This window comes from Microtus pennsylvanicus, chromosome X, assembly GCF_037038515.1.
Source record: "Microtus pennsylvanicus isolate mMicPen1 chromosome X, mMicPen1.hap1, whole genome shotgun sequence".
Taxonomy (NCBI): domain Eukaryota; kingdom Metazoa; phylum Chordata; class Mammalia; order Rodentia; family Cricetidae; genus Microtus; species Microtus pennsylvanicus.
Window position 1 is genome coordinate 23,226,365 of NC_134601.1, and position 14,355 is coordinate 23,240,719.

At 36.6% G+C, this 14,355-nt stretch overlaps 1 protein-coding gene across 2 annotated transcripts in view; it reads left to right on the forward strand.

Annotated features, from left to right (window-relative positions):
• Diaph2 (diaphanous related formin 2) overlaps window positions 1–11,734 on the forward strand; it is a 736,918-nt gene extending 725,184 nt beyond the window's left edge. For both annotated transcript variants that reach the window (XM_075958584.1, XM_075958586.1), the window contains one exon: window positions 11,531–11,734. In XM_075958584.1, coding sequence (XP_075814699.1) covers window positions 11,531–11,595 — 65 coding nt within the window. In that variant the 3' untranslated portion in view covers window positions 11,596–11,734. The remainder of the gene's footprint in view (window positions 1–11,530) is intronic.
• The last annotated feature ends 2,621 nt before the right edge of the window (window positions 11,735–14,355 follow it).

Here is a 14,355-nt window from a genome sequence, read left to right on the forward strand (position 1 = left end):
TCACCTTTCCTCTGTGCATATGTATCAGTACTGTTGCGTCTGGGAAATGCTCTTTCCCCGCAGCCATCCACCACTACTGGCTCTTAGACACTTCTCAACTGCCCCTCAGCATAGATCCCAGAGCCTTGAGGGGAGGAGGTTGATAAAGCAATCTCACGTATTAGAGGAATAATATAAAAAAAATCATTGTCTGGGAATATAGCTCCCTCCAAAACCTAAAGGACAAATCATGATCCCACTATTTAGAAGTTATTGCTGATTTTATGGGTACATGTCCTTCAAAAAAAATTTTAAATTATAAATTGTGTATTTTCACTAATAGGAATATTATATATTCCTTGGTAACTTGCCTTTTTCATTTTAAAATCTGGACTTCTTTCTCTGGTATGTTTGCATCTATATAATAATTTAGACTGGCTACAGAGTATGCCACTATATGTAACTAGCATGCTATATTGAATCTCATGATGACCTATATGCTGCACTGAATAGAAACAGAGTCTTAGAGAGCATCTGAAAAAACAGCCTTTTGTGTTTTTACCTTTTCTAAATCTGATGAGGGCTGGCATTGTTCCTGTAGGCTTAAATGATTCATTGAGACTTTTTCTGCAAAAAGTAAGCTCTTAGTAGCCATTTTATTCACTTAGCCCTGTCCTAATGCTCAGGTTGTATTTGAGCTGCATTAGATATTAAAATTATAAAGAATTTTCTGACAGTTGTGAATATGAAATTGAGAAGCTGTGTGTTAACTCTCTTAATTGTTCATATTTAAAACAACTGCTGACCAGCTTCAACCATAAGGGACAGTTTATATTTTAAAAACAATGGCACTGACAGCTGCTAAAGTGTCTGTAATATTAACCACACAGGTTGCCTTTGTGTCCACAACTGGTTAAGTAATTAAGCACAGGCTAGCATGTGAATCATTACTGATGTGAACACCTGTTTATTGGCTCTTGCATTGTAAACTGTAGGTTAAACATCTTCTCAAAATCATAGGCAGGGCTTTCTTACTGTGATATGGTCTTTGGGGAGATGGACACATTGTGTGGGAGGAAGGACCGGCATTTCTGCTTTGATACTGAAACCAGGGTATTTACTGCCCTCCACATTTCCCACATTTAAGCTAGAGTTAGACTGAGGGCTATCAAACCTCCACCATCACCATCATCTAGAAATAGGGAATACAAACCTAAATGCAAGCTTGCACATGTTAAAAACCATAAGACTAGATGTAAAGCCTTAGAGTGATTCGAAACAAAAGCAGATGACAGGTGAGTGTATTCAGCATATCAGCGACAAACCTCAGGATGATCACAAACAACTGCCATGGAGAATGACAGAAGATTGTCCATCATATGATCAAAGTTGGAGAAATGGCTGATGGCAAGTATTCTTAGTCACAGGGATCTATGTCACCCATGAAGTAGAAAGTCACACAGATGACAGGTGATAATAATGAGTTGACCCTGGATTGCAGAGCCATTTACTAGCTAGTTTATTCAGCACCAAACCAAATGGCTACTCAGTATCTCACCCTGCCAAACACTCTGGCCCAGGTCATTGTAATCTTCACCTTGATCATCCCTTCTATGGTCACTCTCGCTACTGCTATGTAGCTGAATTCAACAACCTCTTTAGATGACTTCGGAGAATCCCATTTCTGCTGGTCTTACCCAGCCTTCCAAGATAGAACTGTGACCTTATTATAAATACTTGAAAATTGTTTTTAAGAACCAGAATTGAAATTAAAATAACATCCTTATAGAAATAGCTATTACTGCATCTTAGTCCTGACAGCTACAAATACAAACAGTTCCTTTCCTTTCATTGTGTCATTTTATTCTTTTCCTTAGGGAAAAGCAAGTTAAGATGTATAGTTACTCCAATTTTCCTTTTATATATTCATTCCCTTTTTGTACTTCCCAAGAGAAAAATTTGCATAACTGAATGGTCTGCAATATAAAGAACTAAAACCTACATTTTTATTAATCAGAAATTGACAGCTATCTTTCTATTTCTTTTTTGTTTAAATCCCACCTATCTTTTAAGTCCTAATGAGGGTAAAGTTTTGCATGACCTCTAACTCCTACTTTCAAGATATGTAATTTTTCTCTAGTTGGAGCCGGAACTGCATTTAAAATGAAGTAGATGCAACATGAAACACCTAATTAATTTAGTGTTATTGTTATTGATACATTTATTCTTCCCACCCAAGTAATGTATAAGGTTACCTGTTATTACCAGGTGGATAGTTTATGCAGTAACAATTTGTAGCTAGATAAAAGGACAGAAAGAATTTCTTCCTTGTATTAATGGCAAAGATGTATGCCCCCTATGTAAGCAGCATAGCTGAAGGTGAATTCAAGGATATGTATGTGATTCATGGCTAGTGACTGGATGATGACTTTATTAATAATTTTTAAGAAACTGCTCCATATAAGCCACTATGATGCTGGCTCTGCACAGCATGAGTTTCACTTATAGAATTTCTTGTAAAACTTTTCCTAGTATGTTAGTTTGTATTTTCTATATTTTCTAGATATGCAGATGTTCTCATAGACTCTCATCCTCACAGAGAGAACATTTGACTTAGGTCCTATTTGCATTCTCTAGTAAAGAAGTAAACATAATGCTTGACTAATGTACAAAGCCAACGACATTAAAAAAATCTATTCACTAGCTTTGACATTGAATCCAAAGATAATCAATAGCAAGGTCAGTGGCAGCTGAAATACTGAATAGTATACTGATTTTCTTTTATCTGCACCACATTTTTCTAAGATCCTTTGAAATACCCAAGTTATCAATTATGTAAATGTCAGCCATTTAAAATACCAACAAGTTGAGTATATATGTTGTAAAAGCACCGTGTTTGTGAAAGAGGAAAGTAAGAATCACATAGATTCTACATTTGTAGCTTAATATGGATTAAGTTTTTAATGCCTTAAAGTAATATTATTATACTGTGTGATTTTACTTTTATCTTATATTTCCATCTTCCTAAAGTTACTATAATTGAGTTTGTTTGATAATGTACCCTTATATTGCTACAAGACTTGGTAGTTTGCAAAATATGAGGTTCATAATAGCGATAGAGAGTAGAGTTACTACCTGGCAGGGAGGATAAGAAGAAAGTGAAATACAGAAAGGTGATTTAATCTCAGTACCGCAGTTTTATAAAATATAATTTGTTTTTCCCCTAGCACAGCAGAGTTTCATGCTGATAACAAGCTCCTGAATTAATAAATCCATTGCAACTATTGAGACTTTTCCCTTAATAACATAACGAATGCTGAGCATTAAGAAAAGGAAAGACATTCTTTGTACGGACGTTACTTATAGCAGATCTATATCCTTAAACATAGAAAAACTACCAACATCATATCTTCAGCAATATCAATGTGAAAATAATTTGTGCATCTCAATTAGAATGCTATAGTTTCCACACAAAAGCATGCTGTTTCTCGGAATGCATTTGCTTATTTTCCAATTGGAAAGGCATTTAAGGGTCTATTTTGTTATCATTACATGTGCTTAACTCCAATTATAGTTAATGGGAGTTGTGTGTCTATAGTCACAGTAGCCTCTGAACTGTTTTAACATTATTGCTTTCCATTACCATCATCATTAAAATAACTTTCCACTCTTCTGCCAACTTGAACTACCACAGTAATCTAGGTTCCTTTTTTCTTTGCATGGATTTATTTCCATGTAATAAAGCATATGGATTACACAATGTGGCCTGTTTCTAGATTCAAAAACACTGCAGTATCATTGACAATAGAGTAGGTAGCCTAGAACTCTTTAATTGTTGGGCAGAGAGGTAATCGACTGGCTCTTGCACATGCATTTTTGCATAACATCCTATGTATACAATTCCACTGGAAAAATGCAGGTCAATGTAGTGTGATAACTGATATCTGGTTGATGTCCAAATTTTGAAACATACTACAAAATATGAGAACATGAGATTCACAAATTGGAAGCACTAGACTTTATCAATACGTAACAAGACTACAACTTTAATTGCAGTTACTCACACTTTTGATGGGCAAAACAACAAGACTTCCTGTCTAGCTATAATTGATGATGCTCTTTTGGAGACTTCTAGACTCTGCTCTACTTCCCAAAGAAAAATTGCCAAGCTATCAGAAAAACTGATTAGAAGGCAGTGTGGGGTAAAGGAAGGCCTTGTTGAATTTTCAAGGAAATGAGAAGCCTGGAAATTCCTAAAAGTGGTTGGGGATGTACCATGTGTCAATGGTAAAGCACTTGCCTAGCATGTATGAGGCCCTTTGTTCCATCCTGAAACCATACTCAGATACACAGACACACACATGAACCTGAGCATCAGTATACTCACAGTTGCATACTGAGTTGTCACTAGGGATGCTTTATCATTATAACATGATGTCCACTACTGAACTATGCCTCAAAAGTATTTGTGTGTGTGTGTGTGTGTGTGTGTGTGTGTGTGTGTGATTTAAGGAATTAAACCCAGAACTTTTCACATGATAGCCAACTGTTCTATCACTGAGCCATACCACCAGCCAAAGTGTATATTTTAAATGAAAATATAAATAATGGAGAGTTAACTTCCACAGGCACTGAAACATATCATAAAATTCATATTCATAATCCAAGCATTGAAGAGACAGAGGCCAGGGTATTATAATTCCAGACCTATTGGGGATATACATAGAACATGTCCGCCAAATAATTATTGCAATAGAAATAATAAACATAATGATAAAGAGAAATGTTGTAATAGGAGCGGTGGGGCTGCGTCCCCGGCACCCGGCCGCCCACATGACTAGCTCTAGCTTATGCCCCGAAATAATTACATGGAAACTGTATTCTTTTAAACACTGCTTGGCCCATTATATCTAGCCTTTTCTCGGCTAACTCTCGCACCTGGACTAGCCCATTTCTAATCATCTATGTAGCCCAAGAGCTGGCTTACCAGGAATGATCTTAACCTGCGTCTGCCTGGAGTGGAAGAATCATGGCTACTCCTTGACTCAGCTTCTTTCTCCCAGAATTCTGTTCTGTTTACTCCGCCTACCTATGTTTTAACCTATGAGGGCCAGCCAAGCAGTTTCTTTATTTTTTAACCAATGAAATCAACAGATTGATATGACACTCCCCCATCAGAGAAATGATTATTTTGCTCAAATAATGAAATTAGAAGGCATTTATATAAAAATTTAGAATAATACTAATGCCAAAATAATAGAAACTCCAATATTTTTTAATATATAACAAAAAGATATAATGAATCTGTATAGTAATTGATGATTATTCAACAAATTGTGATAGAATAACCTGTGTCCTTTGTAAAGAAAAAATAAAACAAAAAAACAAAATAGTGTAAAAGCTTATCTGGAATTGTGAAACAAAATAAATTGAAGATAATTTTAATAATTAAATATGAATGGATTAAGCTTTAAAGACCATAAAGAGTCATGACTTGATACCTATCAAATGTCTGTATAATAGAGACATGTCTGTTAGACAAATGTCTATTAGAGAAATCTGAAAATAAAAGAAGATATCAAAATGTAAATATTGATAGATTTAATTACATAAAATTTGTAGCTGTGCCCTAAGATCTTCCTTGAGGGACGAAGTAAGAAGGCACATCATGAATCAGAATGAAGGCATTCAGCAGACTGGTTTATTTAATAGCCAGGGGTGGGGTTGGACTTACATACCCTCCTAGCACCCAGGCGTTGAGATCACATGATCACCCCCTCATTGGCTAGGCACAATCAAAACCTCTGACAAATGCCCATTGCTAGGTCCTCAGGCAGCATCTGGTCATCCCTCATTGGCTAGACACAATCAAGACCTCTGATAGTGCCAGAATCCTGGTTGGCTCCTCTCAGCCTGCCAGGCCTTACCTTCCTACAAAAAATAGTATTAAAAGAATGAAACCATACAGTCTTAAAAATTCACAATATACAATAGGCAAATAACAAACTAAGGAAAATATTTCTAATATATACTTCAACCAGTTGCTATCTTTTTTTTTATTTTTATATTTTACCAGTTGTTATCTTAAGCACAATAACTGTCAAATGACAAGGCCAACATGCGAAGGAAAAATAAATAAATGAAAAGTTCCACCTTACTAATATTTGAAAAAATGCAAAAAGAATAAATCATTTTTCACTTTTGATATTAGCACATTTTAAAAGGTTATTACCCAAAGAGATAAGACAAATTCATGTACTTCCAATTGGATTTAAATTAATGCAGTAGTCTCTAATGCCATTTGAGGTTACTTCTGCATACCTTAGTAATGCCTGTTTTATATAGGGCATGCATATGGGTGTATCTATAAGGATGATCATTTCCTCCACTATTTCTACACTATTATAGTAGCAAAATATTGGGATCAGCTTAAATATTATTCAGAAGAGAAGTTTCTTGTAAATTATGGCATATTTGCATAATATAAAATGAATATATGACCATTCAAAATTGTGTTTTCAGTATTATATTTAATAACAGAAAAATAATATATTTAATGACAGACATTTAATAACAAAATTTTTACAAGAAAAGGGTAAAAAACACATTGCACATCTAGTTTGAGCTCGAGGTATTTTTCATTGTTTTTATTTATCTATACATTTTTCCCACTCTCCTTTCTCCTCTCCTCGCTCCTTCTACCCTCTCACATGACCCCCATGCTCCCAATTTACTCAAGATATCTTGTCTTTTTCACCTTCCTATGTAGATCCATATATGCCTCTCTTAGGGTTCTCTTTGTTGTCTAGTTTCTCTGGGGTTGTGGCCTGTAGAATGGTTTCCCTTTGTTTGATGTCTAAAAGCCACTTATGAGTGAATACATATTATATTTGTCTTTCGGAGCCTGGGTTACCTCACTCAATATGTTTTTTTTTCTAGATCCATCCATTTGCCTGCAAATTTCAAGATGTTATTTTTTACTGCTGTATATACTCCATTGTGTAAATGTGCCACACTTTCTTTATCCGTTCTTCAGTTAAGGGGCATCTAGGTTGTTTCCAGGTTCTGGATATTACAAATAATGTAATGCTGCTATGAACATAGTTGAGCACATGTCCTTGTGGTATGATAGAGCATCTTTTAGGTATATACCCAACAGCAATATTGCAGGATCTTGAGTTCGATTGTTTCCTAACTTTCTGAGAAACCGTCATACTGATTTCCAGAGTTTCTGTACCAGTTTGCACCCCCACCAGCAATGCTTCCCATTATCCCACATCCTTTTCAGTATAAGTTGTCATCATAGTGTTTTTTATCTTGAACTCAAGTTTTTTTTTTTAAAAAAAAAACATTATTTCTTTAGAGGACAACAGAGGCACATTACACTATGAGAGGAATTGGTAGTGGACTTGACCCTTTTTCTCATAGTTTCAGGCTCAACTTGATCATATATATATAGTATGAAAGGTAGAGTCCTGGGAATACTCTTTATTAGAGCTTTGACTGCACACACCCAGGTTGCATATTCAAAACTGAGGCTTCTAGTCTGACTTTTGTCCTCTTAGTTTTGGGCTATATCTGATCTGTCTTTAGTCTTTGGTCATTTTACTTGGCATTTACAAAAACAACAAAATTATTGATATAGGTTTGGGTAGAGATCTAAAACCTAATGACATTTGTATATTTTCTACATTATGTGTTGTTTGCATAGTCACTAAATAAATGATTGTATGAGCGGATTCTAGAAGAGTTAGTATGACAGTGTGTTTAATTCATTTACTACAGTACTCAACAAGGTTTAGAGATGAATGCCACATATACCTTTGCTTAGAGAAGGCGTGGAGCTTCTTGCTCCACAATTAGGACAACTTTGCCATTAGTTTAAACAGGTAACCTAATAGAAGGCACAGAACCACATTAAAGCCAAGACATGGGCTTAACTTCTCCTTTGGAAAAGATCTGTGTCGATTGCCTCGGCAGGCTACTTAGTCTAGGGTTAGTAGCCCGCCTGGCAGTTGAGTTATTCCAGGGTCACGGAGAGGCACTACCTGGAAGATATGGGCTAGGAGACAGGAAGAAGGCCATGCAAAGTTTGTCAAAGCCTCCGTTTATTACAGATGGGGTATAGCTTTATATAGAGTAAAGAGTTGGGGGATGGGCACAGGGTTCTGGGCTCTTGCCGCGTGGTTCACGTTGGTCACATGGTCCGAGTTGGTCACGTAGGCAGGAGGTTATCTTCAGTCAGGTCACTGTAGGCCTGGAAGTCGCAACTAGGAGATGACACACCTAGTTCTCGAGATAGTTTGGAATGTGGGATGGGTTCCGCTAACAGATAGCTCTCATTAACAGCCAATTTGGGTGTGGGGTAGGCTCTGTCAATAGAACCATCCTTAACACAATTAGGGGTGTGGGGTTCTCTGCAGACTCCCCAGGGTGATGGTTCCTGTAATGATTTTAGGAGGAAATTGGCTCCTGACAGATCTGGAAGATTCCCTGAATACCACTGGCCTCCATAGCATGCATCTTTGTCAAAGTATACCCTTCTCTTCAACGCTACTCTTTAAAGATTTCAACCTCCATAGTAGCATCAGAAGCTCCTCACCTTCATATAAGACTTTATTTCAAAAATGTGTCTCTCACAAATAAGGAGAATCAGCTTGGGTTTGCTTACCAAATTCTGTTAGACTGGGAAATGAACTTGATTCTGAGTAGGTCTTATCAAGTCCTCAAATCATATAGCACACCACCTACTTCCTCCATCTGTTTCCAAACAAGAACTGCCATCAGTTTCACAATCACCCCAATTACTCTGTTCCCTCTGACAGCAATGATATCTAATGTCAGTGACATCGATGATATCATAATGTAATGTGCCTCTGTTGTCCTCTAAAGAATAAAGTCTTAAAAAAAAACACTTGAGTTCGAGATCAAAAACACTGTGGTGGCAGCTTATACTGAAGAGTCCTTTTTCTATACATGTGATGCTGACTTCAAAGGTCCATTCGTATTGAATACCATAAATATAGAAGTTATGTTTCAAATAATCTACTCAGTGGTATTTTAATCTCTTATTCCAAGATGAAGTCAGTCTTGAGCATGAAAATTTGTTATCACTAAATTATTAGCCATTATAATGTGAAGACAGATAGAAAATCTATGTATACATATGGAAATACAGAAGTGTGTGTGCCTGTGAAAGAAAATGTGTGTGTGTGTGCATGTATATGTTTACTTTATGAGATCCATTTATTCCACTTATGGTTTGATCTGTAGAACTTTATGATACAAATATATGTTTTATGAAAAATTAGTTTTAACATAAATATAAAGAACTGAAAATTAATTTTTAAAAGTTTAGATCAGCAATGTTGCCATTGTTTTAAATGGCTTTTTCTTCATAAACAAGATTGTAGGTTGACATTTCAAAAATATAAGTTGTGACCTTTACAGAATTGCTTCTTCATGTAATTATCTTATTATGTTAGGAACCTCTTAGGCTCCTAAACGGAAGAGATCAAAAGGACAGAAAAAGAAAATCTAAAATAGTTCTCTTTTCTATCTGTTATAAGGCCAAGTTTGGATCCTGAACCAGTGTTCATGCCACTTTCCAAAAGCTTTAATGTCCTTTAGACAGTTTGCTTTGGCTCAAAAGCATTTTCTCACACCAAATGCCACCAGCAAATTGCAAGTTGATATGAATCCTCACATCCTATCATTTAATACTGTGATGCTGGAGTTTTGGTGGTGATCCACTAGGTAATGGTTATCTTGCAGGATGTCAGAGGTGTTCCTGGAGGGAAGCACAGATACCTGTTGACTTCAGTTTGTAGGATCTGCAATGTACCAACTTCTTTCAGAGAGCTGGCAGGACCCCGTGGGAATCCTGTCATCATTCTTGTATCTAAGAACAAAACTGAAGTTTTAATGTTTGCAATGAAATGGGAATCATCTGGTTGTAGCTTAAGTTTTAAATGTCTTCTAAGAAGTCCCAAACTAATCTGTATGCAAACCTGTGCCATCTAAGTAATAAGCCCTTTATCCAGTAGTGTTATCTTCACATTTTTAGCTGAATTGTGATCCATATCACAAATTAAATAATGGATCTTTTAATGGTATCTTCAAAAGGATTCCCCAAATAATTCATCACTCAGATGTATCTGCAAGTAGAAAGCCTTTTGCTTCTTCACCTTTCTGCAATATGATTGCATTCTGAAGCATTGAGTAAGCTTTAAGCTTCTGACAAGTTTGCTCAGTGCACTCACAAGGTGGTATTAATGAGGCCAAGGTTATGGGTGCAAGAAAGATTTGCTGCGTATTGACCACAGACTACCGGGAATTAGTCAAGAGATGATAGTACAACCCAGAAAGGCATCATGACAAAACTTCAGCACTTCTCGGGCCAGCCTCCTCATGAAGAGACAGGATATGCTAGTGGGCCATTATCATCTTAGTGAGGAAATGAAGAGCAGCTTGGGAGGATCCAACGTCTACTTCTGAACAAAGCAGGCCTGACATTTAGACATTAACTTTGCATTATAATCTATGATCATACCATTGATTTGCTGTGTAACCTTCATCACTAAAGCAGAGATAATAGGATGGAATGAAATGGGCTTACCTCCCGGGGATGTTGTGTGAATTAGCAAATTAACTAGTGTAAAGTGTTAGCATTTATGGAAGTGCTGGTGGTTGTCATTATTTCTAGGGACTGAGTCTCATTCTAAATAGAAAATCTAAGTATATTATGCTTTTGCCAGGAAGAGATTTTCACCCACATCAATTGCATTTAAGCTGAGCATAAAACAGAGGTGATAATAATGTAGTAGTGATCATCACAATGCAGAGCTGTAAGCCTTTTCCCTATTAAAGCTAAAACTATTTTCAGCAACTTTCAGTGCTTTTAAACTTTGCTTTCCAAGTTTTGTGCCAACAGTCATCTCTACAGTGATTATTCTTCCTGTGATGGGTAGGGGAATAAGACCAAGAATAGGTCCCATTCATTATTCATTTTCATAATGACTATATAATGTATTGAATTTCTTTACATCATACAATCAGGCAAACTCAGTAGCTACTTTGATTACCATATATTGCAATCATTGTTTTAAAAGAAAATCGCCCCCCCCACTCTGCATACACTGATGTCCTTTAGAGGTAGCCAGCATACAAATTGAAAACTCGTGGGAAACGGAAGAGGTTTTTAACAAAAGGCAATGTACATAGATCTTTTCAATTTAACATCTTTACCAGGGAATTTTGTTGTCACCTGCTTATTTCCAAGAGGTCTGTGCTTGAGAGAATTCTTCCATTGCTTTTATCACTCTGCCTCTGCTTACCAAGAAAAATCATTTCTTGCTGATTGCAGAACTCTTGAACTCAGCCTGGCAGCTGCAGTGCAAATGCCTCAGATCCGGGCTCTTTGCAGCTTATTTCCATATTCATTTGAAGTGATTTTTCAAGGCTGTTTGAAAACCTCTCTCAACCTGACACTGTGCAATAGTCAGAATCTAAAGCTCACCGTGTGTGTTCCCTTCTTTTCTTTGTCCTACAGATAACAGACGGGCCCCTCTGGAAAGATCACGCTCTCGCCACAATGGAGCCATGTCATCCAAGTGATTCCTGATGCCAGAAAGAATGGAGACATTTAAGAAAACAAAATCATTCATCTTGAGAAGAACAAAATATACACTCAAGGGTCTGAGTGGAAATAAATGCATTTCCACAAAGGTCAAGCTGAGCTGGGTGAAGTAATATGTATTTGTAAGAGTACTGCAAGTCCACTAATCCGAACCCAGCTGTCCTGATTAGAAACCAGTTGTTCCTCTGTAGTGTAAAGACCCACATTACTTGACATTTGGAGACATTACCTGACTGTGGAGGCAAAAGTATAAAAAGAAAATAGAAGAATCCTAAGGCTCCTACAAACATTCCATTAAATTCTGTCAAAGAATGTAAAACTGAAATTTCTAGGTCACACCTACCAACCCTACCCCACTGTCCAAAAAAATAGAAGAGGAGGAAAGGGGAATAGATCGGAAGATTTTTCAGTGTCTACTTCTAGCTCTTCGTGTGTATGTATATAGTGTAAAGTCTGAGAGAATGGGTGCGAATAGCACACTCTGAAAAAAAAGCCCCAGTCAAGATATTTAGAACCCATTTCAAGTGAAAATTGATGGATTTATCTATTTGGTAGAAATTAATCTTACCATTAGTCTAGTGTTTCAGCATGATATCACAGGCACTTATCATTACTAAAAATACAAAATCAGCTAGATTTCAACTTTATTTAAGAAGTGTTTTCTAATTCTGCATAGATATCTGCCTTATAGAAATTCTTCGGAAAGCTATTTTTGAGAAAACCTCTACACTTCATGCATATGCTAGGGATGAGCCTGAAAATTCTATTGCCTTTATTTAGATTTGAGAGGAAAATATTGATTCCTGGTTCTTCACTCTAGTGCTTCTTTCTCACTTCATCCCTGAGAGTTAGGGAATAGAACTGCAGAAGAGTCCAGAGGGAGGAAAGGGATTTCATTATGCAGGAGGCAGTAGAAAACTTTGTAAAGGTCAATTGTTTTATGTCCCTTTCCACCCCTTTACCTGTTCTACTTTGGTAGTTAAAGTAAAAGCAAGTATCTGTGCATGTGTGTGGGTGTGTGTGCACATGTGTGTGCGTGCATGCATGTGCATGTATGTACGCACTTGTGCATGCATGTGTGCGTGCTTATATCTCTTACTGCAGTAATTCCATATCCTTGTAACAAGGTAAACCTCTCTGTCATCACCATACTTACCGTATATTACTAACACATTTCAGTGATGCTGCCAAAACAACACTAGCAGATAAAGAAGCTCGGCATTGTTTTAAACATGTGAGAGAGAAGTTATACTTATCTATTCGCTTACAATGTGCATTTGTAATAATTGGTGTAACTTCTCTGGAGTGTAATTTCAAGACTAATTCATGCAGATGATTGTGATTGCTGTAAAAGATTGCTTGTATGTATATTTCTTATGTAGAAAATTCGATTTCTCCAAAGCACATTATAGACATTCAGAGAAAAGAACAAATGACTGGCTTAGCAAGCCACCTTCTGAGATAATGTAAACAAGTGACCAGTAGCTCACAGCATCTTTATACTGATGTATATTAATTTAAACTGTTGCCTTTCATCCTAGTGCATTCTTACTTGGGTATTATAATTCAAAATACTCTGAAGCTGCTATAATAGAGAAATGAGAAGGTGACAATGTCTGAAGTGTTTTTTTTCATTTTTTTCTTAAGTGAAAAATCACACACACACACACACACACACACTTAAAAACATACCACTTTCACATACTTTTTAAAACAATAACTACAAATTTGAAGTTCTACTAATTGATGTAAATAACTACTGTATGCATTTTTGACTTTACAAAGTATTTTCTGAAATATTGTGGTATGGCTTATTTGAGGTTTTGTGTTTTATTTTTTATAGATTTTCAGGCTGTAGAAAATTGATCTTGAAATGTAAACGTTGACTGAAATTTGGGGCATTAGCCCTGCCATATTACCTAACTGGTCAAGGTTAACATACTGATGCGTATCACCTTTTCCAGATGTGAACTTGCCTTATTTTCTAGTTTGTAAACAGGAATGAATGAAGTACTGTTATTGATAAATTATATATTTGTATTTAAATGCATTCCACATGCTTTTCTCAAACGTTAGAAAACCTTTCAGGGGACACAGAATTAACTTCTAGGACTTACAGTAGTCCTGCTCCAGCCACTTGCACTTTTTATTTTAGGTTGAAGAGTATCATCCACAAAGAAATATGTAGTGCAATTTTTAAAATAAAACCAAATTAGGCTGAAATTTTTATTTTTGTTTATTTCTGCCACAGATGAGAAATGCCATTTCTACAACTTTTTCTCTGGAATGTTACTTAACAAGTTAACTGATTAGTATATTTTCCTTTGGCTACTGTAATGCTTGACAGTAAATCTGATGGTTTAAGATCACAGCAATGTATTCTCTCCCAAGGTCCTGGAGGCTAGAGGCTTAACATCTGGGCATCAGACCATTCATGCTCCCTCCAGAGGCTACAGCAGAGGCCCTTCTTTGCCTTGTTCATCTTTGGATGGCCACATTTTTCTGTTCCTCTTCACATTACCTTCCTCTCTGTGTACCTGATCTCTCTCTGCCTCTCTTGTAAGGATGCTGATGGTGGCATTTAGAGACCACCATGTTAAAACAGGATGATCTCACCACTGATCCTGAACTTCATGATATCTGCATGACTCTTCTTCCCACCTGTCTGCCAACTGACCCCCAGAATGCATGTTTGTCCCATATGTAAAATGCAATCACCTCTTCCCAATGTTCTCCAG